Below are 23,953 nucleotides of genomic sequence, written 5' to 3'. Positions count from 1 at the left end.
CCCCTTCCCGGCCGCGGAGCCCCGTACCGATCGCATTGGAGGACATATCGACTTCGCTGTCCAGGTCGAATCATACTATGAGCCTTGATAATAGGTACGTTATTCTCGTATGGCGAACTAAACCATATATTGCCCATACGGCAAATGACGTCAAACCGGTCAAGGGCCCACATCTTCCTCTAGAACGCTGGTGCTTCCCTCCTCTACCATGTACTCATATTGTCTAACCTCGTCTACTTGTAGCCCTGCCGTTATACCGCTGCGAATCCAGCTCTCCCAGGGTACTCCTCCTGCCGCCTCGTTATGCCAGATAAAGTCGCTCGGCGGTGCCATCTTCCCCCCGTATAGCTCCCACTTATCGACCTCCCAGCGATCTGTCAGCGGCCGGATATAGATCATATACATGACGAACAGCTGCCCGATCCGCCCAGGCAAGAAGCGAGGGATGACCTTGGGCGAGTCAAAGTGGGCGAGGGACTTGTGGTACTGCGTAACGAGAACAACCTTGCCGTCGATGATAAAGATGTTGCGGTCCCTGTTAATGCCATTGATGAGGCGTAGCCCTGTAATCTCCTCTCCTCGGCTAGGTTGGCCTCCCGTGATGTGGGCGAGGAGCAGCAAGAACTCCTCAAACCTCTTGACCAGCTTGAGGTACTTCCTGATGCCCGCCCACTTCCACTCACCCGTCTGGTCGAGAAGGTCGGTCTTCCGGGAGCTCGCGATAAGGTCCTCGGGCATCTCGACCTCCTTGCCGGCGAGACCGTTGCGATGGATGAAGGATTGCCCATGCCGGCCCGCTCCCGGGTAGGTATGGCCCACTCCCCTAGCAGTGCTGGATAGCCACGCGTGTTGTTTCATACTGTTTCATATGAAACTGAAACAGTCCTTGGACCCGGATTCGTATGAAACAGTAACTCCCCCAGTTTCATATGTTTCAGTCGGTTTCATATGTTTCATATACGCCCGATGACTCCCAAATATCTTAGTACTTAACCAAGAAAATTTCGCAAACCAAATGCCTTCAACGCAGTTAGAAACTTGCTAATAGTAAATATGTGTCGCATATCACCACTAGGTTCGTGTGACTGGATATAAAACGCGGCCCGTACTTTAGAGTCGTGTCTCCGGTTTCACATCCGGCTTGTCGCATCAAGGACTCCAATCCTAACGACATGAGCTTAAATAGCTATGCCCGAACACATGGCTGTTCAATTTCATTTGTTCTTTTGTTAATTCTTATCAGTTGACTGGTGCCATCACTGATCCCTGTGGAATTAATTGTCCGACAACATGTCATCAGCTTCGCCCGCTCCCTTGTTATCGGAGCCTTCTGATAAGCTCTTGGGGTCTGCTTCTCCTGGTTCTCCCGTTCCCGCGAAGCACACATTGGATCACTCTCTCTCTGATCGGGCTGACAAGCGCGCCAAAGGCCGTACGAACAAAAGCACTTGGAACGAGGCGCGTGGCCCTTATGAAGAGAGAGGGGAGAAAGCTCGCGATACCTCATACCACGAAATTTGGTACTGCAAGCACTGCGACTCCACGAAAAAGCCTAATTCGATAACGACGAACCTGAGTCGAGCCCGCAAGCACCTGCGGGACTTTCATGGCATCCGGGTGATAGAGCATGTGGAAAGGTCGGATCTGAAGAAGCAGCAACATGGCACCATTACGGACTTGTTCGGAAGGCAGGAGGAACGTCAAGCCAGTCGAGACCTTACTGAGGAAAAATATTTGGCAAACGCTATTAATATTCCTGAATTCGAGGAAGCACTCGCCAGGCTTCTTGCGGTTCGCAATATCGCCCACACATTCATCGAGTACCCCGAGTTTCATGCTGTTATACTCTCCTGCAACTATATGGCCCGGGACGTCCTCCTACGCAGCCGCAGAGCGGTGCCGAAGCTTCTCAAAAAGACTTTCGCTCAACACAAACAAGGGCTCGTCAAGAAGCTTCATAATTCTCTCTCATCTATGGTCCACTTCACCATTGACATGTGGACCTCATCGGAACAGAAGGCGGCATACCAGGCAATCGTGGTCCATTTTGTAGATGCGGAGACGAGAGGAGTCGCTCAAGCGTTATTGTCACTGCGCGAGTTCAAAGGAAGCCACAACGGGAAATTGCAAGCCAAGGCTTTCCTGGAGGTTGTCGAAGAGTACGATCTCAGAGGAAAGGTTGGCTACTTTACGATGGATAACCACGACGCTAACGACACTATGCTTGACGATATCGCAAAAGAGATTGATGGTTTAGATCCGGTTGCCAGGCGACTACGCTGCAGTGGCCACATCATGAACCTCATCGTTCAAGCCTTCCTCTTTCGGAGTAAAGCAAAGAAGATTCAAGAGGATGAGAGAGAGGGGATTGATGAGGCGTATGAGCGGCTGTGCAGGCTATCCGAAAGAGAAGAAGGGGGCATTATTACGAAGGCACAAGCTACCGAGGAATGGCGGGAGTTTAGTGTTCTGGGGAAACTCCACAACTTGTGCATATATTCAAGGAGCTCTACCAGCATTTACAACGACTTCAAGGCCGAGATTGGCAGGGCCTTGCCGAGGGACAATGACACACGTTGGAATTCATGGTTTCGCCTCATTGACGTGGCAATTGAGAATCGGGCAAAGTTCATGGATTGGATTCAAGAAAATCATGCCAAAATCGAGAAAGATGCACTGGACCACAACGACTGGAACGAACTAGGAGATATTCATGCGTTCTTACAAGTATTCCACCAGATCTCGGTGCGCCAAGGCCGGGAGAATACACTCGATGAAGTTCTCTCCCATATGGACTTCCTCCATCATCACTTCACGCGGACTAAAAACCGGGCTTTCAGTGGCCCACGCTTCTACGTGCGCTTTCACGTGGCTTGGCTAAAGTTCGAGAAGTATTACCAGCTTACCGAACAAGCCCCGGTGTACGTGGCCGGTATTCTCCTCCACCCAGCACTCCGAAAGAGCTATCTGAGTGAGCAGTGGAAGAGAAACCCAGCCTGGGTCAGCAATGCCGTGAAGGCTGTAAGGAAGATCTGGTCCACAGACTACAAGAGCTACCAGCTCCCAGATGAACAACAGGAGAAAGAGCAAGAACTCGATGAGTTTGATCGCTGGAGGCAGAAGGTGTACAGCACAGCGAGTGAGGTGAAGGATGAATTCGACCGCTTTATTTATGTAAGTAATTTGAAGCCTTCTAATGGCCTGGTTTTGATGATACTTCGCAGGGCTCACAGGTTGGGATTGGACAACAAACGGCCTTACAGTGGTGGCTTTAACCGACGCAGCGAGAGAATTTCCCCCTCCTCTGCCGTATGGCTATTGACATATTCTGCATCCCCCCAATGTCTACGGAAGCAGAGCGAATCTTCTCAGGCGCAAGACGGCAGGTTAGATGGGATAGAAGTAGGATGTCTGCCAAAATGGTAGAGGCATGTGAGTGCATTAAAAGTTGGATAAGTGTTCCAAAGGGAAAGAGCAGGCCGCTCCTTGCAGGGGTGTTTAGAGAAGCGGAGGATATCGACGCGGCTGTAAGGATACTCCAAGAAGATATAGAGATGAGTAAGGGGGCAGAAAGTGATGGCGAGCCTAGGGAATTGGTAGTGTAGGTAGGCAGACAATGCCAAACATCTTTGGGGTACTTGGAGATAAGGTGCATATCGATGCCGAGCTTGTCAAAAAATTGGACTGCAACTGGATATTGCTTCGTATGAAACTGAAACCAGTTCATATGAAACTGAAACTATACTGACGTCCGGTGTCATGAAACTGAAACTCCCCCCAGTTTCAGTTTCATAGCGTGGCTATCCAACACTGGATGGCCCTGCCAGCAAGTCTCTCGGCATCCTCTCTATGACCTTGATCATACTCTATACGAGCGTTGCTGGTCAATTGTTGGAATCGCAGTTCGATAGTGACCTGGTTGGCAGTGAGTGCTTGAACATTGCATTGACGAGCTAGTTTGGCCTGCAATGGATTGCGGCATATGTAGAGGTCGATCAAAACCTCGAGCGCGATATGCCCTCTCTGCCAATTGAAATGACCATCGGGGATCCATAGCGTGCCCGAGGTGTCGATTGTATCTCCCAGGCCTAGACCACGACGCTGCTTGAGCGACCTCTGGCCGCGGCCGCGCGTCCGCACCGTCCAGGTTGGCCGCCAGATCCAGTTGTCGAATCCATACTCTTGCTCATCGTCAACTGAATGTATGAGAAGACGACATAGAAGCTGCGCGGTGTAAAGTCCAAGGATCTGCTGGACGGGATCGAGTGAGGAGGAGGACGACGACGACGACGACGACGATGATAAAGGCTTGGCTACTTCATTCGACGCTTGTAGAAATATGTGGTCGAGTGGAAGTAAAAAGCGAGCAGCCTGTGTAGACACAAATTTCACCACTGTCTCCGTTGGAAGCACCCAAAAAGGACAGTGTTGATCACTGGCTGCGGAAGTGAAGGGAACATTCCAGCACACTGGGCCAGTATGAGGGTTCTGGTCAGGGTCTAGCATGCCGTCGGCCCACATGGCGAGGATAACATCGAGACGGAAGGTGACCTCTTTCCGGATCCCAAAATTCGGATACCTTTTCAAAGTGGCGACGGCTCTCATATGCCGCTTATTGGCTTCCCAAGCATCTACAAGATGGGAGCGATTGAGCTGCGATACGAATGCACGCTGTCGGTTTTGATCTGTAGCTGCTAGATCTTTTAACATTGCCTCGTCGAAAGCCAGAAGCGGCAATAGCCCCGAGCTAAAAAGCTGGTAATCACTGAACATGACTCCAAATAGATCTTTGCTACAGTTGTATGCTTTGGCCCGGATAATCCCAGGTGATCTAGCCTCCGGGTGGCCAGGATTTGATGCCCGACTCGGCTTTGCCTTAGCATAATATGTTCCCGCGTCACGAAGAAGATATGACCGATACTGGTCAGCAACTAGAGGGGCTTCGGGGACAACACCACCCAGTTGATCATGGAGGTGGTCGCAGCAAGCGCTCTTCCACAGAAGTGTCCAGGGCTCATCTCTATGGGCTGGCGATGGAGACGATGGTTGGCTTACGTGATCTCGCATGCCTATATCGAGCCAGCAAGAGTGCATGTCAATCTGACTTGCGTTAAGTCCAGCTAGGACAATGTCACGAAACAGGGCCAAGCTTCCCTCAACAGTCTGCGATACAAATGTGTTCTTCAGATCATGTGCTTGGAAGAGTAGACGAGGGTTCTCGAAGTATGGAACGACTTCTCCTCTCTTGGTTTGGACACGATGCAGATTCGCTTTCTCCACTACCGATGTCCAGAACTCTGCAAGGTTGCTGGCGGGGATGCTATAAGATAGGCGAAACGCTCGGCTCTCGTCTTCGGCACTCCAACGGCCGGCACCTGGTTTCTCCTGGTATGCGCGAGACTTGGCGTACAACAGATCGTAAGAGCTGGGTATCTCTTGTCGCACATGATCAGGGACGGTTTCGAAAATAGCTGGAAGGATGATCTCGTCGTATAAGTCCCTAAATCGTGCGAGGGAAAGGCTGTTGGCGGAAGCCTTTGTGTGCGATCGAGCTCCATTGGGGAAGAATACTAGAACAGAGAAGCGGACGCCGGCGGTGATGAACGTGCCGATGGAGGTGTGTCGCGTGTGTGCCAGGTCCAGACCATGAGGCTGTATGACTTGAGCGGTAGAGATGTTACTCTTGTAAGCCGGGAAGAAAGAAAGCCGAAAGTGACTAGGGGCCCGGATAGCGGACAGACTCTTCGCCCCCAACCAGATGCTATCGACATCCCACTGTCGCTCGACGGTTACGGAGTCGTGGGGTAGCGAAGCCTGTGTCTTGCTGAGAGACAGCGGCTCGGGAGGCTTATCGGAGAGGAAGCTGTGCCATTGAGGGAAGGAAGCACGAGGATCGCAAGCATTACCACGTTCTGCAAAGATAGTTTGCAAGGGAGGAAGAGAACGGCTGACGTATTCGGTATGCTGTTGGAGGGTGTGGGTGTTTTCCGGCTCGGCACGCTCGTCCGAACTCGGGCCTGTTTGAGATGTTTGTCAGCAAGTTCTAATAACCTCAGGAGACACGATTGACTCTATAGCTTACAGCTACACTGGTGATTAAAGAATGTTCGAAGTACACGATCATACACGTCGCCCTGCTGGCGCAGGAAATCAGGACCACCGGCCGTATCCTGGTTGGAAATCGCCTGGAGGAAATCGCTAAGGATCAAATCCTCGGGCTCATCTAAGGGCAATCCAGATAGATCCGGCCATTCAGACGAGTTCGATCTTGACAAGAGAGGGTTGCCTCTCGATTGGGATGATGATAAGGAGCTACCGTGTCGACTAGAGCTAGGCGATGTTAACGATGGGGTCATCGGCTGTGACGATGTATCATCTTCCAATATCGAGGCCTCTGATCTGTTTTCTTGTTCATCCTCTTCCAAGAGATTAAAATTAGAGAGGGATGGAGATGATAAGGGTAGGACGCTCGTTTCGCTAGCAAGCTCCGGCTCAGACTCAGGTGCCGGCACCAACGAGGGTCTGGGCTCGTTGTCCGGTATGTCACCAGGTAAAGACAAGAGCGGTATCGCATCGTCTCGCAGGCTCAAAGCAGAGAACTCATAAGTGAATGGTAGATCTTGAGATTCTGTAGCCTCTTGGAAGATTTGTTGTAATCTTGCAGCATGCTGACGATCGCGGCATCGCTGGACACGGAGACGCGTCTGCGACCTAGGTGATACGATACGGTCTACCTCGGAATGGCTAACGGGTATCGCAGCTATTTGCTCGCTTTGTAATGGTGTCCTAGAGCCTGGGGTTTCCGTTGCCAAGGTCTCTTCGTCCTCGTCAGTATCGGCTGCTTCCCGGTAGCCTGTGTTTGCAGAGTACGGCGTCGCGACGTAGATTGTATCGGCGGGTATTTGTTCTCTAATCGGCCGTGCGGGTGCTCGCAGTCGCGCGGCTGTATCCGGTCTCCGGATTGCCGCATCCGCCAAGACGATCGGTTCGTTAATTGTTAAGGGCGGCTCACTGACGAGACGTGGGCTTCGGCGACGTGAGCGAGTGGTGTGCGACGGCGACTGTCTATCAGCTGGGGGTGGGTCGGTTCGGCTAGACTGTTGACCATCATTATCTGTCGATAATTATTAGTTTAAGTCACGTAGAGTACGGATGGAAAGATGGAGAGACATGCTGGGCACAACTGGATCCGCCGGGATTATTTCTGGGAGTGATTGGCTTGGTTTATGGGTCTCGGCATTTTGTGTCTGTTTGGCTTGGCGGGCTACTAGACGCTGCTCTCTCTCTCGCTCTCGTCTACGAGCGGCTTTTTCGGCCTTCTGCTCTGCTGTTAATGGACGACGACCCATCTTAGTATGCGCTGATAGAGTTGCGTGTAAATGGAACAAGGAGAAAGATGACGAATGGTAAAACACTCTATTTGATTTGTTTGTTTATTTGTTTATTTGTTTATTACTCGAACCACGCGTCTATACGCAACAGTCAGGATTGCCTTTGAGTTCACGCTTTCTTTGCTTTTTCCTATGTGACGTTGCTGATCTACAGAGTATAATGAGTGCTGATAGGAAGTTTGAGATTAAGAGGGTACCTAGCGTTTGAGAAAATAACCAGCTGAAAACTTACGGGATATGGACGAACCTAGGGTAGATATGGTCATAAATAATTATAAATGTCTATAATAAATACAAATAAAAATCAGCGATGATTTTAGGATAAATTAATACTACTACTGATACTTGTATACTTTGTTTGACGTCCTTTCTTGTTGGAGGGTGTTACGACCAACAGGTCCTTATGCACGCGGAATAAGCACCCCACTTTTCGCTCCAATCATCAACTACCTACCCTGTAGAAGTCGAATGCACGCCATTCGACTTGCATATTGTCAAGCGCACGCCATTCGACTTGCATATTGTCGAACCGACCTCGTTCGATTTGCATACCTCCAAGTATATATACATTCTCTTAGCACTAGATAGAACTTAGCTCACTAGCTATCAACAAAACTTCTTTACCTGAATACGCCTTACCCGCACTATTCATTATTAAGAGACGTGACACTTCGCTACCGCTCAGTGACAACGCCCTACGCATCTGCCAACATAAACCTAGTACGGACTAGTTTATCCATTGGGAATCACAACCGTCACAGAGGGGGTTTTTCTATTATCCTTCTTTGGCTTGACAAGCTAGTTAAGTGATTCTTTAATAAAATAAAATATGTCGATATTGTTTTTTATGCTCCACTGTGAAACATCGAAACCATAATGAAGTAAAACGACATACCTGACGCTCGATTTATGTCATGACCGAGGGCGGAGAGATATTGAACGATGAATTCTTCAGTCCTGCAAATATCGTGACTTTCCTGTAGGAGTTTTGATTGATCACGAGTCACCTTGAGCGCCAAGCTAGCAGGCAGAGTAAATTAGGAAAAACATCTTGACTCGTGTATTAAATAAGGAAAGGAGTGATTCTAATGAATCTTGATGCGTAGTTGTAATTTCTGTACGGTCATTGTATTGCATCTCCAGACTTGTTATTCTTAGACGAGATGCGACTTTACTCCCAACCCTAGGATCCTGGTCAGTTTATCGGCAGGGTTGGGCAGAGTGGGGTCTGTACGTTCAGTTATTCGATATTCTATTGGTTTGGTGGGTCGACCGTTCAGTTAAACGCAATATCATTGGTCTTCGGTATCGGCCACTAAAAATGTAGGATAGACGTACTGACAAAGGATAACACGATTTAGATATTATAATATCTGGCTGATATGAGGTACCATAGTTTCATTGGGCTAAATAGAGTAATGTTTATTGGGCCTTTATTTATACTGATATTATATGGTCGCTATCTATATAAGGATTAAAGGATGCTAGATTCTAGCTGGTATCTTTTCTGTGTCTTCTAGGACCTTTACAAATAGTAAATCTAGTTAAAGTGCGATAGTTCTCAATGCTAAGTGCTGTATAGACAATTATCGAGAACAAATGGAAAAAATCCGGGCATTGAGAAGAGCAATTGTTGAGAGTATTAAGTACTGCACAGGTGCTTGAAGTAAGGTTAGCTGAGAGTGAATAGTGGAGACATACGTTCAGTTATTCTTGATAAGATTGGCCGTAATGGCAAGCCACTTGCAGGGTTGTAACGGTACGTACCGAGCAACGCTTGAGTCTAGAGTTAGAAAACCTTTGAGAAAGGGAAGGAAAGTACAAAGAAATACGCAACACGGATCTAAAATACCTAAAACGAGTGGTGGTAATTAAATTACATTATGGGCTATTGTTTGATCTGACTTACATATTATCTTTTGTAGTGGCGGATTTGTTGCGGATTTTTAACGGTGGTATTGACCTGGCACTGAAATTTCACCAAGACACAACGACCATCCCAACCCTATCCCTACTTACCACACTGATGCAGTGGGCGCCTCCGGCGGACACTGCTTTAACCCTAACCCTTCCGCCCTGCCGCGCACCTGCCGTTAGCGGATTGGCAGGTTAGCCGCCTTTACGCTTACAAACCCTTCTACTTCCTTCCAACCTCACCTCGTCTTACCTCGGCCGCCGTCACTCGTTACCCAGTGCCGCCAGAAGTCCTGGACTTTCTAGGACTCAAGTCCTAGAAGGAAGCAGCCGAAGATATAAGGTCTCAATAGTCCTTCGATTTCGAGAGGATGAAGTAATACACACGATTCTGTTGAGGTTGAACATGATGGATAGTATATAGATAGTCCGATCCGTCGGTCATGTATATATAGCTAGGAAGGACATGTCTTGTCTGCAGTTAGATCTTCAACCTTATCATCAATCAATCTCATTACCTCACATCAATAGATTCACCTTAATATCTAACAATTGTGGTGGGAGTAATCGCGTGTTGAAGTTAAAGTGAATGAAATTGAGAAAAGTGACCCGGCAGGTGATGTGGCCCGCTTAGTGATGAACTACGTTATGTATAGATTAAGTTCCATATGGGTTGCATTTTATATTCCATATTCCATAAGGCGCTGTATGGAGTATAGAGTATGGATAGAAAGCCTGCTATCGCACGTGTCTATGCGGACATCTAGTCTATCCAATGTGTATTCTATCGTCACATAGCACAGCATCGCTTCCGTCGATTCCTTGCTCAGATATCTTCTTCTTGGCCCAGCGCATGGCACCGGGAATGGTGGGGTCGTGCTCGACGTAGTCAAGGCTACCAAAGATGCTCCAGAGCTGACCCAGGAAGTTACGGTCGTCGTGGCAATAGTGGTCGCCGATAACGGGCTTGATGGCCTCAGTGGCCTCATCAGCCTTATAGAAAGGGATCTTACTATAATGGTATCAGATATAAAGTGATTCATGCTGATCAATTGAACTTACGGGAACAGGTGGTGAATGACATGCTTCTCAATGATACCGTGGAAAATGTGCTTGCCAATAAAGCCGAACTCGCGGTCAACAGTAGCAAGAGCACCCTTAACGTAGGTCCAGCCTTCAGCGGTATAATGGGGGAGCTCAGTGTGATGATGGTGGAGGTAAGTGATAGCGACTAATCTTGCATTAGTGATAGTCGAGCGATCTAGCTTATCTTTAAACACTTACCGAGCCAGTGATGGACCCAGAGGTAGGGAACGAGGTAGAGGAAGAGAACGGTAGAAACGCCAACCTTCTGGGAAGCAAAGTATAGAACAGTTAGAGTGAGACCGAGACCAATATCGCTGATAATGATAAAGGGAGCCTCGGCGGGACGGAAGACAGCGCTCATGGGATCGAAGTGGCTAACGCAGAGCCATTTGGCGAAAGTACTTTTAGGCTCCCGTTGCTTACTGCCCTTACCAGCGCTGGCATTAAAGAAGGTATATACCTGCCATCCGAAGAGCTGGTGGAAGACGAGCTTGACGGCTTGGGCAATAGGGGTATCCTCGATCAGCTCAGCAACATCTATGCCAGCGATATAGAAGGATAGAGAAGCCTTAGGCTTAGAGCGGGGGACAAAGGCCATATCGAGGTCTATATGGCCAGTGAAACGGTGGCGACGGGAGTGAGAGTACTTCCAGCTAAAATAGGGGACCATAAGGAATGAGTGTAGGAACCAGCCGGTTATATTATTGAGCTTGCTATAGGTAGAGAAAGCACCGTGGCCGCACTCATGACCGAGAATCCAGATTCCGGTGCAGAAAAGACCCTGGAGGAAGCCATAGGCCATCCAGACGGCGATACGGAGGTATTGGTCCTTAATGCCGGTGATATAGGTAAGGGCAGCCCAGGCAAGGGTGCCGATAATAGCGAAGTCGCGGATGGTATAGTAGTAGGAGGTGGTAAGTGAAGGTTGGAAGCAGTGGGCGGGGATGGCATCCTTGATGGTCTTGATGTCGGGGAATTGAGGTTGAGAAGTGGCCTCGTGAGTGACCTGAGAAGATACGATGTTAGGCGAGTCGAGAAAAGGTTTGAGCTTAAGCGAATTGACTTGACTTACCTTTGGCAGGTCCTTCTCGACCATAACTGTGGTGGCAGTTCGCTGTCTGGTGGCCATTGTGCCCACCGATTAGGGAGATTTGCAAGTATACGACGAAACGCAGCAAGGGAGAGGAGGGGAGGATAGAGTTATAAAGAAGAGTAAAGGAAGAGAGGGGTAAGGATGAAAAAGGAAGAAAAATCTCGGAACTCGTTTGCGCTCCCCAACAAATATATAAATATTCCGCTACTATACTGCTCTCCTTTCCATATAAACCTTCGTCTCAGGATAACCCCCTCCGTATTAACCTAATCGAGCAATACTGTCAAGGAGGAGTATGTGAATATGAGACCTTGACTCGACCAGAGTTGACTCAAACAATAATGAGAGGCGAGGAGAGGCTCCACCCTTTTATTTGTATTAGAACGCACTAAAAAAAAGAATCTCGATTAAGTTTTGACAAAAAAAAAGTCTAACTAATGATCATCATTTTATAGTTATTGTTCATTCTTGAAATGAAACGAATCTGTATAGTAAACAGTCAAGCTTTGACGTTGGATCTGTATGACACCAATACAAAGCTTACCCTCCTCTCTGTCCCCTCACAGAAACGAGATAAGCTCATCTGCTATCTCTCCTCCTTTTCTCCAGTGAATTCGGCAGTCTCACAAATACCAAATCATGGCCCCGGTCACTACTGGTACCTAAGGTTACCAGTACTAAGTAGCTTGGCAACTAACCTTAGCCTGCAGAGTTGTACCTACAGTACCTAACCAACCACTAATCTGTTAAGATCTGGCTTGTTATCTTTAGAAGGCTCTGCCTTTCGTTTCCAGACACATTGAGGAAGAGAAAAGAAAACTGTTAATAATTCTAAAGATTTTAGAGAAATATTTAGCCTCGTTACTAACTTATAATTTACCTACCCTTAAAGAGGCTCTAAAATAACATGACTGCTTCGATCTACGATTTAAGGACAGGGAGAGGGAGGCGATACACACAAATATGGTAAAGAAGGAGAATATCATCTGTATTATCTATACCGACAAGAGAGGAAATAATACGACGTGTAACTAGAAAACAGAGGCAGCAATGCCTGCACGTTTGCCATCTCATCTCACCGTAAAATAGCGTTTCCTCAACAAAAACCCCAAACTTACAAGATCCCCTTGCTACCCTAGGTTAATATTATTTGCCTCCAACTCAGAGGGACCCAAACTAAGCATTTTACTTTGCCTGACATGAACCTGATTCAAACACCGAAAGTCACATGGAAAGTGAATCAACTTATTAGTCGGCCTTTTCATGAGAATATCACTACGAGACCCGGTTGCTCGGCGAGGGGCTGTGCTTGTAATACGTCTGCGCGGTGTGTCACTCTGGCCCTGACTTGTTTTGGTCCACGGGCCGAGCAGATGGATTAGTTACGCGGTCACGGGCTATTGGGGAAGCTGAGTCGTTGAGTTTGGTCCTCTGATCGCTTTCAGCCACCTCTGCTGAGGCTCTGGCCAAGAAGTGTGAATTCCTCAAGGCCAGGGTTGAAAGCCACTCCACCCAATCCACTCGTGGATTCCACTGTCCACTCCACTGTCGTGGATGGATTGGGTGGATTATAGGTGGGGTAGTTAAGTGTTAGATTGGCAGCTGGGAATGGGCTCCACTTTCCATATTATTCTTGTAACGTACATGATAAGCGGGTGCAACAGACAAGCGAGTGCAACAAAAAATCCCGCAATTTACATCTTCTCAACTTAATCAATTAATTTTCAACCACCAAATATGCCAGACCCAAATATTGAGGCTAGGATTCTTCTTGCACTTCGTGCCCTTCAAAATGACCCAAAATTAAGTCTCCGACGCGCCGCAGGCATCTACCAGGTCCGTTATTGGACTTTATATCGCCGACAGAAGGGTATCCTTTCTACGCGTGATTCTATCCCAAAATCACGCAAACTATCTGATCTAGAAGAACAGATCATAGTTCAGTTCATTCTCGATCTGGATTCGCGAGGGTTTCCCCCGCGACTGCGTTGTGTTGAGGAGATGGCTAACCGATTGCTCGCCGACCGCGAGACGCCGCCTGTCGGCAAGCGCTGGGCCTCTAACTTCGTCAAGCGACACAAAGACCTCAAGACGCATTTCCCCCGTAAATATGACTACCAGAGAGCCAAATGTGAAGATCCGACCATTATTCGCAACTGGTTTAGGCTCGTAGCAAATGTAATTGCGAAGTATGGCATCCGACCTGATGAAATCTACAACTTTGACGAGACTGGCTTTATGATGGGCGTTATTGCGAGCGGAATGGTCGTCACAGGTGCTGAAAGGCGTGGAAGACCAAAATCAGTGCAGCCTGGAAACCGGGAATGGATTACAGTCATTCAGGCGATCAATGCCGAGGGCCAAGCGATCCCGCCGTTCATCATAGGTGCGGGCCAATATCACCTCGCCCACTGGTACCGAGAAAGCAACCTCCCGGGCGATTGGGCTATTGCGACGAGTCCTAATGGCTGGACAGATAACGAGATAGTCCTCGAGTGGCTAAAGCACTTCGACCGGTGTACTACCAAGCAATCAAAGAATCGCTATCGTCTCCTGATCCTCGACGGACACCAAAGTCACCACTCGGTCGACTTTGAGAGATATTGCAAGGCAAATAAAACCATCACGCTTTGTATACCGCCTCATTCGTCTCATCTGCTGCAGCCTCTTGATGTCGGGTGCTTTCGCCTGCTTAAGAAGGCTTACGGGCGAGAAATCGAGCATTTGATCAGATGCTCCGTAACCCACATTTCCAAAACCGAGTTCTTGCCGGCTTTTTACATCGCCTACCAGGCCACAATGACAGAGAAAAATATTAAAGCAGCCTTTAGAGGAGCCGGACTTGCTCCTCTCGACCCAGAAAGTGTAATCTCGAAGCTCGATGTGCAGCTGCGGACTCTAACGCCTGTGGAGGAGGTAGTTAGCCCCTCGACCCCTTGGGTCTCAAAGACCCCAAAGACTATCCTTGAAGCCGACTCTCAGCTTGAATATCTTGAAAGGAGAATCAAAAGGCATAAAAGTAGCTCTCCAGAGTCGATTCTAGAAGCATTGAGGTCTTCTTCCAAGGGAACAAAGATAGTTATGCATAAGGTTGCCTTATTAGAGGCCAGGGTCCAAGATCTTGAACAGGCAAATAAGATACTAAGCCGGCGGCGGAGGGCAAAAAGAACCCGGCTACAGAAAGGAGGGGTGATGGCAGTAGAGGAAGGAAGGCAAGTAATTGATCAAACGGATGTTGATGCGCAGGCGGTGGCTGGACCATCGAGAAGTGGTGGTCAAGGAGGGCCTACGCGAATGAAGGAAAGGCGCTGTAGAGCGTGCGGCAAGACAGGACATAATGCAAGGACCTGTCAGATAGTTGTTGAACAGTAGGATGGCCGCACGGGGTATCGTGTGACCTATCGGTCAGCTGTCGGCGACCCTAGACCCATTCAGGAAAGCATAATAAGCAGACCCCTCTCCAAGGAAGGCGGGGGAAAAAAAGTTGAACAATACACATACAATTAAGGACATCAAGGCGCACGCGATCCGTTCAACAAGGGTTAACATCAGACCGGAAGCGGCCAAGGCCAGCTAAAATTCAATTCAGTTGGCAATGCATTCCACTCAACATACTTTGGTCATTTCTCCATGGTAGTATTGCTAGTATTTAGACCCCTTTATGACAAGAACATGGTATAGTTAAAAAGGGTTACATAACTTCAATCCGGAACCTGATTTTATTAAATAATACGAATTGAGACCGACGCCTGTCAAGTGCTTGCTTTATTGCCTTGTTAAATGTGGAGCTGCCCGTTCAACCGGATGCGGCGAGTTGTGTAGCGCAAATAAACTTTAAACACTTTGAACTCGATATCGAAACTTGGCTAATTAAATTTAGCTACAACGTTTCCCAAACCAAGACAACACAGTGTTGAAATTTTATAACATTAATGAATGTACCTCTTTTGTTGCACAATATTCCATATACGCTCCATAATGTTACTAACCGATGAAAATTCGGTACCTATTTTTTGGTGGAAATCCTGCAAAGATGAGGTACCGGGGTTTTCCCTGTCAGCAGCCCCTTTGCCTGGTCAGTGCACCCCCCATGCTTGCAGTACAGAACGTATTGTTGGAGAGGAAGGTTCAAGTGCTCAATACTGTAGCAAGTAAAACTAACTGGAATTCAATTTCCCTCAATTTAAAGTTTTGCTAGTAATCAATGACGTTATTTCATTATTAATATGACCGACATATGTTTGTATAGCCTTGAGTCAATCTCGCATGTCATATATTACGAAAACAGGCTGGTCCTCTACAGCAGGCTTTCTATCCATACTCCACACAGTGCCTTATGGAATATGGAATGTGGAATGCAACATATGGAACTTAATCCATACGTATGGAAACTAAGAAATGTCGTCATTTACATTATCAACTAAACCGAACCTGGGTTAGAGCTGTGCCAGCCAGCCGAATCATCTAACCCCTCTACGTTGTTGTCCTCAATACCTTCCGCTTCGAGTAAATCTATCGGATAACCTTGTTTTATCCTGCTTTTGATCCAACTCTCCATGCATTCGCCTCTTTGAATTGTACGACTATCCAATTGGTGCCGGTCCCATGATATTGTGCGTCTTGCCCCGGAGAAGGCGCGCTCCAGCTTGGGGGATTGCTGGTACTTCTATCATGGGCTAAAATAGGTAGGATGCTAGGTATCTATCATTTGGCTCATTTTAATTGGTTGCATCACTCTGTCGTGGCCTGGCCGGAGCTCCCACAATTAAAGGGATACAACAGACGGCAAAGCTGGCTGCATGTCTTTGGTTTAAGGCAATTGTGATAACATTATTTCGAATATGCAGGAATGTCTCTTTTCGTCTGTCACAAATGCCTCATAGGCACATTTTAATGAGGTCATGACTGATAAGTGGCTATTCGCATGAGAGAAAAGAATGTGCCTCTTGTAACCTCACTTTAGCGAAGCTCGAGCAATCATCACAAACCTTTGACGTGGGGAAATATTGCCAATACTGCAGAATATTGATGTCAAAGGGTTATCAATTCAGCAGGCTGGCGATCAACTCAATTCAATCACACTGCTTCAACTCAATCAACACCCCAGATTGAGTTAATTGCCACCCTGATCAATTGAAACGATTTTCTGCACCCTACACCTCATCTGATCTGCCACAAGCCTAAATACCGTATGTTTCTATAAAATTGATTGCAGATAGTGTCAGACTAATGCAAGCCTCTGACAGCTTATTGTAAAGATCTCTTCCTTATGATATCTAGCTATTGATCAGTAATCAGTATTAATAAGCTAAATGTGCTCACCTATTGGTTTAATTGACAAGTTAAATTACCTTACCCATACCCTATCTACGATCAATTTCATAAAAATGTACGGTATGCCACCCGCTATATATGACACGGCATATCATTGGCATCCTACAAGGGTTGTTTTTCAGCTTGCGCCATGCATATTTCAACGCTGATCTTGACTCAGAAAAGCATGCGATGTCCTTTTTAGTCATCTCCACAAGGAAAAATGCCCCTCAAAGCAGAAAAAATAGTGGCGGTTACAATTGCCTCCACCATTCCATTATATCTGACCCTCTGAATGTTCCAATTACAATGATGCCAAGTCACACGGAACTTTCAGCTTTCAACTGTTATGTATGTTTCGGCTTTTCAAGAAGAACCGTTGAAAAGAGGATGTCCGTGTACGTGAAGAATGCAACGCTAAGGCCTGGATGCTGACGAGCCGCTCGGCTGCTCATGTGGCCTCCCTCATCCATTCCACGGGCCCACTCTTAGCATATATTTTCATTCCATTCAAGGTGGGCCTAAATGGACGTTCACCCATTCTACGAGAAGCTGCGTGGATGGAAGTGGAATGGACTGCTAGCCTGTTCACAACAGACTGTTTTCAGATTATAGGAATGTGCCATAGCCCAGAAAATCCCCAGCTCTGTGACTCGAGATCTTTAGGCACCTAAACTAAGATTGAACTGGAACCCCAGTAGTGAATTGTGCTGCCTTAGTCATTTAGAGATCACCCTATCGGTCCATCATAACCCAACCTCGATAGACGAGCCAGCTGATGACCCTAGAGAATAAAGCCATAGGGAGACTATCAATTCTCATAGTGAGACCTTCGGCTGCATGTGGCCATTGTCTTAGGTACGAAGAGATGAACCAGCCTCACCGGACGAACGGAATCGTATCCGTGTCCGAGAAAGCCCCCTTTCCATTTTCTTGAGAACAGAGCAGCCACATCATGATTCGTTTAAATATTATTATTAGTTGCATGGCCGCGCTGGGCATTGATGAAAATGGAAGCGGCTGCATATTTTCAACCCTTGCAGATACCAAAGCAACAGGCCTCAGCCATCCCTGAATTGTGCTATTAGTTCCGTCTTTGATTGGACGCCACTTGGCACCTGTCCATTGAAACCGATTTGCGGGGGCCCGATTTGAGCTAGTCTCAGAAAAATAAGAGCAGCGTGTCCGCGATTATTATTGTCAGAAGTGATGCCCCAGGACATAGGACAAAACGCAGTTCCGTAAGTGGATTAGCGCTTATGAGCCGATGGCTACGGAAGGCCACAGGGGGCAGTGTCCCAAAAGTGCGGATACGACATTTTTTCTTACTCTATTGACACCAATGTGTCATTAGTCACTTATCTATACAGTAATACGAATAGATAGTATTATATCAAAACATATCTCCCTACTGAAGTCCGCAATTAGGTCATGAGCCCTTAGTAACAACACAAGCTCGTACGAGTCCGTACGGCACCGTACGATGCCATTTTACTCCCGTAATGCATCAAATTGCATTAATCCCTCTCCCTGATGACGGCCTTTTGCCCAGAAGATGGCAGTCGCCATGCAGATATTCGGTCACAATACCCATCGGCCAATTTTTGCCCGTTATGCTGCCAACGGCTCCCTTTGTTATCTACTTCTTCTTCTACAATCGATTTAACACTCGACTCACCACCTACGACCCCAAACACACAAGTACGAGGCAATGCGATGACAATTCCTTCAGTCAGAACAAGACCAATGCCTATTAGCTATGCACAAGCCCAAGCTGCTGCCGTTGAGAGTCAGCGACGAAGTATTGCAATAACTGGCCGTACGACCCCAATTACGATCGATTTCGTTGCTGCATTTTGGATCTGTGATGGATACCTAAAAGCAATAAACGAATCATATAAAATCCCGATTTACGCAGGGAAGGCCTACTGTGTTGCAAGACATACGGCCAAATTCAAGGCCGTATTAGCATCTACATTTCCATCGCACAAGGCAATGATTGAATTCATTGTAGGGACCTGCAAGAAGGAGCTTCTTTCAATGGATTGGAAGGTTGTATCATCATTTTCCAATTCAGGGCCTACAATTGGCCCGTTTGAGTTCAATGATAGTGTATACGAAGCAGTATCACTAAGCTCATTCTTTGAAGCAGCAAATATTGCAATTCCTAAAAGGCCCAATAGTCCTATTAGCTTTACGTTCTTTAACTTTAACGTATTGCCTATGTCAGACTTCCCAATTGATTCAACTAAGCCTGTACGTAAACGTGCAAAAGGCAAGCAGAGCCTATTGCTGACTTAGAGCCTTGTGCTCCAAGTAAACGTAAGGTGGCTTCTAAGATCAAGAATGAACCCGTATCTTCTGTTAAAAGAGAATACGGTATCAAAGAGGAGGTTAAAACGGAGGATAATAATACTGCCGATGCTGTATCATTCACTTGGGAAGATAACGGCAATGAAAGTGATACTTCGGCAATATTAGCAACCTATCAAGAAGATATCATTGCAGTTGAGCAGCCAATTGAGGAGGAAGGGCCAGATGAGCAGCCAATTGAGGAAGAAGGGCCAGATGAACAGCCAATTGAGGAGAATCGGCCAATTAAGAAGAAAGGGATTGAACGGAAAGTGCTCCCTACGCGGGCAAAGCGAGGAAGGAATCCTCGTAATAGTTAAATAGTTCTATAATTGCTTTAAATTGCTTTAAATTGCTTCAATTACTATCAAATACACTAGAACCGATGATCAAATTCCTCCACATTTTCCGATGGAATACTTTCGAGTATATCAACATCAATATCATATGTTGCCAAATGATCTCGTACGCGATTTATACCACCCGTAGGGATATCCAAAAGCCCAATAAAAGGCTCTTTCTTTAGGGTAATATATATCTCCAATTGAGCCCGTAAAAATAGGTATACTGAATACTTTGGTTGCATAGGGCTATCAATTGGGAAGTTATCTTGACCTTCAAGGATAGTATTACAAACTGCAATTGTATCCTTGGGCAAATACGCATCCAAATCAATAGAATCGCTTTCAAAGATATTCAAAAGGGTCTGTAGTCGATCCATTGGAATAGCTTCTGCATAGCTTTTGGAGTCCTTTGCTTCTGGCTGGAAGTAAAGATTCCAAGGTTGCCCTGGGTTCACATGAGGTCTATTGGCCTGTTTGCGTATATAGTGCACATTCCATATACGTACGAACTCAGTGAGCTCTTCTCGTATAATTGGCATATATAGATATAATATAGCAATACGGTCTGATAGATAATCATGTGAAAACTGGCCTTCAGCAGTAATAATACTGAAGTATTCCTATAGATTATTAGTTATAATATTAAATAATAAGTAAATATACGTACGCGCCAAAACTTAGCCCTTCCTTTACTTAATCGAAGCCACCAGCTTTCAATCTTCTCATTATGCGTACTTTTGCCATAGATCCAAACATCGTCAAATTGCACTTGATCCAGTGTCGTATTATTCCGTTTACGTACTTGCGCTTGCGAAAGGTAATAATGTGCACCGGCCATTAAAAGAGTCTCATTGCCACGATCAGACCGAATAAGATACGGCATAGTCTCCCGTTGTTGAAGGGCATAAAGATACTGCTCTACAACACTTCGTGATGTATTTGCTGATATACCACAATAGAACCACGTAATATACCGTGAATAAGCATCAATTGCAGCATAAATCTCAATGCCCCAAGCCTTTAACTTATCATATGCATCAAGGGACCAAATAAAGTCAGGCCCAGCTGGTGCCCACCCGGTTCGGCGATGCTTCATCGTATGCCATCGATCGGATACGTTCGTAGGCATAAATTCTCGATAACATTCATAGAGGGCTTTGCGGCTTAGGATAAATTGGTGCTGGCGTACGTAAACATAGAGGTATGTACGACCAAAGGTTTGAAGCTTTGTATGCAATTCGTTTTCGTTTTCGAAGAAATTGTATAATTTGGTCTTTATCGTAGAAGACATTTCTGGTGTTTGACGCCTCCAAAGCCCCAAATCTCGTCGAATACGCTCAAGGCCGGTCTTTGTAATAATAAAGCCTTCCGTTTGTAGTCGTAGAAGCATATAACGGTCATTGAGGACCTGATCGTAGAATAATTCTGTAATTCGTCGACGTAGTTGCTCTGAATCTTCTGTGTTTTTGACCTGTTGACTGCCTAGGGAAGAGTCTAAAGCCCATTGTTGTATAGACCGATATAATGTTGAACGGCCTACTCTGATATTGAACTGATTCGTAAGGGACTCTAGAATCTGCCTTATTGTTAATTGATCAGTGTATTTCCGCTGTTCAATTTGAACACGAAATGGTTCAAGATTAACCGTAGGGCGACCAAAAGACATAATACGTAAAGATAATCTTTCAGAATTATAACTAGAAAAGAAAAGAGAATAAAGGAAAAACGTAAAAGGTTTTGAGGGATTTAATTATAAAAATTGAAGTAAAAATGCTACGTACGTAATTGCCCTAGTTTAGAGGGGAATCGTACGATTACGTACGTAGCATTTTTACTTCAATTTTCAGATTACGTACGTAGCACTTTTACTTTAATTTTAACTTCTATACTAAGGCAATTTTATATATATAGTATATTCACTGTAAACATATAATAAAGCAAAGAATTTCATTAAACGACCTAAGGGTATCGTACTGCTTCGTATGCCTATATAATAGGGCTTCGTATCCCTACGTATCTGTAACTGTGGTCCCCATTGCCAGCAAATTAATCGTTCCCTCGTAAATCATCAAAAATAGCCTTCAGACTTTTAAGTCAAAGGCATACAGTAAAAGACCCTACTACAAATTAGTATACAATAATACGTAAATATATATGTTACGTACGTTCAAGTATGCTTCTTCTTCTTCTTGTCAGTAGCCTTACGGAAGATAGCAGCAATCTTGAGGCAGGTCTTGCGGTCAATACCCTCCAAGATGTCTGAGCCGCTGTCGTCATCGTCCTCGTCGTCGCTCTTGGCATGCTTACGCTTGCGGGGAGAGTCTAAGAAAAAGTCAGTATAATTAAATAGAAAAACATATAGCTTCGTACGTACTCGTAAAGGAGCAGGCGGCACCAGAGCGATTCCAATCACAATTGGCACAGGAGGAGGCACCGTTTCCAACAATACAGCCAATTAGTGCTCCGTTGCCCTTCAAACACTTCTCGCACACCTTGGGGTTGCCATCGTCGTCCATTACCTCCTCGCCAAAGAGATAGCGAAGCATAGCGTCGCAGTTCTGCGTACTAGTAAAATTGAGAACGTACTCAATCTCACTCTTTTCCTTCGACTTCTTAGTACGCAATACGAGAGGTCGAGGTTCCTATACGTGTAAGTACGTAAACATATTATATCAATATAGTGTTTACCTGATCTTTCTTGACTGCCTCAAGACCTTTGACAGAGCAACCTCGTAGGGCACGCAAAAAAGCCCAAATGGTAAACTTCTTAGCTTCTTGAGGCCGTACGGAAGTGCGAAAGTCGATTTCAGAAATTGCAATGCCAAAGAGCTTTTCCGGAAGAAGCTGTGCAGCCTGGGGACCGAATTCCTTCAAATTGGTTACGTGCGTAATCGTAACATCGTCATCGTCGTCAGTCTCACTTCCGTCGTCATCTTCGTTCTCGTTCGCAGGCGTACGAGGGGGCGGTTTCTTGCGCGGAGGAGTCTTCTTGCTTGACTTAGCAGAATTGGTAGGCGTAGAAGACTCGGCCGTATCGTTGAGTACGGTTTCCTCAGTTTCGGAAGTAGGCACATTCGTACGGGATCGTGATGCCTTCTTTGCCCTTCCACGAGCAGCCTTGCCACTCTGCGCCGACTTAGCAGCACTTCGAGGGGCCATCGTAGTAGGCAGTACGAGAGGGTAGATTCGCGAATTCGGTGTGGTTTGGGTGCTTTGCGTAGCACACCTATTTCACACGCGTCAGTTTTCAAGATTCAATTTGAAGGGCAGCTTTTTTCGGTCGCAAATGGTGTAAATAGGGTAAAAAATAGTGCAAATTGAAGCTTGAAGCAATGCGAAACCGAATATCGTGATATCAGGTCATGAAAGGGCGTATTGGGGGTGCTATTGGGGTTCAAAGGAAGGGTATTCTTACCTTGTTGTGTGTTGTGTGGAGAAGGAAAAAAAAGGAAAGGAAGCTATCACGAAATTGATAGCGCGATCGCGTGGGCACGTGACCTGCTTACGTCAGCGAACCTTATCTTATCTAACGATCACAAAAAATATCTCTCTAACGGGTCCGTACGGAAGGGGTTATTATATCAAAAAAATGTCGTATCCGCACTTTTGGGACACTGCTCCCTGTGGCCTTCCGTAATGGCGTCCGTTGGCATTAGCTGACATCCTTCAAGTTATCTTAGAATATGACGCGGCTACGGGAGCTAAAAATCTTAGTAGTTTTAATATGTGGCACTGTGTGGTGTTCTCAGACTTTTGGAATGTAATTTTAACCACAAACCTGACAATAATCAGCAATGCATGACCAGTCAGCCACCTCCAGTCACCCCCTGATAAACCTAAGAACATTTATAAATACTGCCTCTACCTCCTCTTTTATCTTTCTATTCTCTTCATCCTCATCACCTACTTCTTTCAGTGTCTTGCAACCCCTCTAATCTCATTCAATTATATTTTACCGTCCCAAAACAATAAATCTACCTCTCTAAAATGAAGTTCCTCCCAGTTCTCGCTATCTTCTTCGCTGGCGTCCTCGCTGCTCCTCCTCCTGGTTCTGGTTATGGTGGCGATTTTGATGCCTGCCGTGGAGCTTTCTATAGCCTGTCTCAGTGCTGTAGAGCTGGTGTTATTGAGATTGCTGATGTTGACTGTGAAAACCGTAAGTAATAACTATTATCTTTCGTTGGAATATCAGGAAAAGGCTAATTACTGAAACAGCCACCAATATTCCTACAAGCATTGATAGCTTCAAGGCCGATTGTGCCAGTATTGGCAAACGTGCCCGTTGCTGTACTAACCCTCTTGTAAGTCAACCTTTCTCTACAAACACCTGTTAGCAAGGGATAAGTATTTACTAAAATACTCTTCAAGCTTGGAGTAGGGGTTCTCTGTCATAACCCTTATAGTGCTTAAACGCTAGAACAACAAATTACACAACCATTATTGTTACGATCGGCCCCTAT

At 46.2% G+C, this 23,953-nt stretch overlaps 7 protein-coding genes across 7 annotated transcripts; 2 read left to right on the top strand and 5 right to left on the bottom strand.

Moving 5' to 3' along the window:
• Nucleotides 1-159: 159 nt before the first annotated feature.
• FPOAC1_007330 (uncharacterized protein) lies at nt 160-858 on the bottom strand (the record flags this gene model as incomplete). The annotated part of the gene is made up of 1 exon (XM_044851798.1): nt 160-858. One exon carries the CDS (start codon nt 856-858, stop codon nt 160-162), a length of 699 nt encoding a protein of 232 aa, XP_044710510.1.
• A 2,931-nt stretch (nt 859-3,789) lies between these two features.
• On the bottom strand, nt 3,790-7,349 carry FPOAC1_007329 (uncharacterized protein; the record flags this gene model as incomplete). Its single annotated transcript, XM_044851797.1, has 3 exons — nt 3,790-6,017; nt 6,083-7,114; nt 7,151-7,349. 3 exons carry the CDS (start codon nt 7,347-7,349, stop codon nt 3,790-3,792), a joined length of 3,459 nt encoding a protein of 1,152 aa, XP_044710509.1.
• Nucleotides 7,350-10,073: 2,724 nt separating this feature from the next.
• FPOAC1_007328 (uncharacterized protein) lies at nt 10,074-11,520 on the bottom strand (the record flags this gene model as incomplete). The annotated part of the gene is made up of 4 exons (XM_044851796.1): nt 10,074-10,317; nt 10,368-10,536; nt 10,590-11,397; nt 11,464-11,520. The coding sequence occupies 4 exons, from the start codon at nt 11,518-11,520 to the stop codon at nt 10,074-10,076; spliced, it is 1,278 nt and encodes a 425-aa protein (XP_044710508.1).
• Nucleotides 11,521-18,543: 7,023 nt separating this feature from the next.
• Nucleotides 18,544-19,469, top strand: FPOAC1_007327 (uncharacterized protein; the record flags this gene model as incomplete). The annotated part of the gene is made up of 2 exons (XM_044851795.1): nt 18,544-19,053; nt 19,125-19,469. The coding sequence occupies 2 exons, from the start codon at nt 18,544-18,546 to the stop codon at nt 19,467-19,469; spliced, it is 855 nt and encodes a 284-aa protein (XP_044710507.1).
• Nucleotides 19,470-19,525: 56 nt separating this feature from the next.
• On the bottom strand, nt 19,526-21,159 carry FPOAC1_007326 (uncharacterized protein; the record flags this gene model as incomplete). Its single annotated transcript, XM_044851794.1, has 2 exons — nt 19,526-20,113; nt 20,161-21,159. 2 exons carry the CDS (start codon nt 21,157-21,159, stop codon nt 19,526-19,528), a joined length of 1,587 nt encoding a protein of 528 aa, XP_044710506.1.
• Nucleotides 21,160-21,660: 501 nt separating this feature from the next.
• Nucleotides 21,661-22,652, bottom strand: FPOAC1_007325 (uncharacterized protein; the record flags this gene model as incomplete). Its single annotated transcript, XM_044851793.1, has 3 exons — nt 21,661-21,815; nt 21,868-22,135; nt 22,182-22,652. The coding sequence occupies 3 exons, from the start codon at nt 22,650-22,652 to the stop codon at nt 21,661-21,663; spliced, it is 894 nt and encodes a 297-aa protein (XP_044710505.1).
• An 828-nt stretch (nt 22,653-23,480) lies between these two features.
• On the top strand, nt 23,481-23,837 carry FPOAC1_007324 (uncharacterized protein; the record flags this gene model as incomplete). The annotated part of the gene is made up of 3 exons (XM_044851792.1): nt 23,481-23,649; nt 23,709-23,794; nt 23,832-23,837. 3 exons carry the CDS (start codon nt 23,481-23,483, stop codon nt 23,835-23,837), a joined length of 261 nt encoding a protein of 86 aa, XP_044710504.1.
• Nucleotides 23,838-23,953: the final 116 nt, after the last annotated feature.

Source organism: Fusarium poae, chromosome 2 (genome assembly GCF_019609905.1).
Source record: "Fusarium poae strain DAOMC 252244 chromosome 2, whole genome shotgun sequence".
Lineage (NCBI taxonomy): Eukaryota > Fungi > Ascomycota > Sordariomycetes > Hypocreales > Nectriaceae > Fusarium > Fusarium poae.
This window is presented reverse-complemented; position numbering and strand designations above follow the sequence as displayed.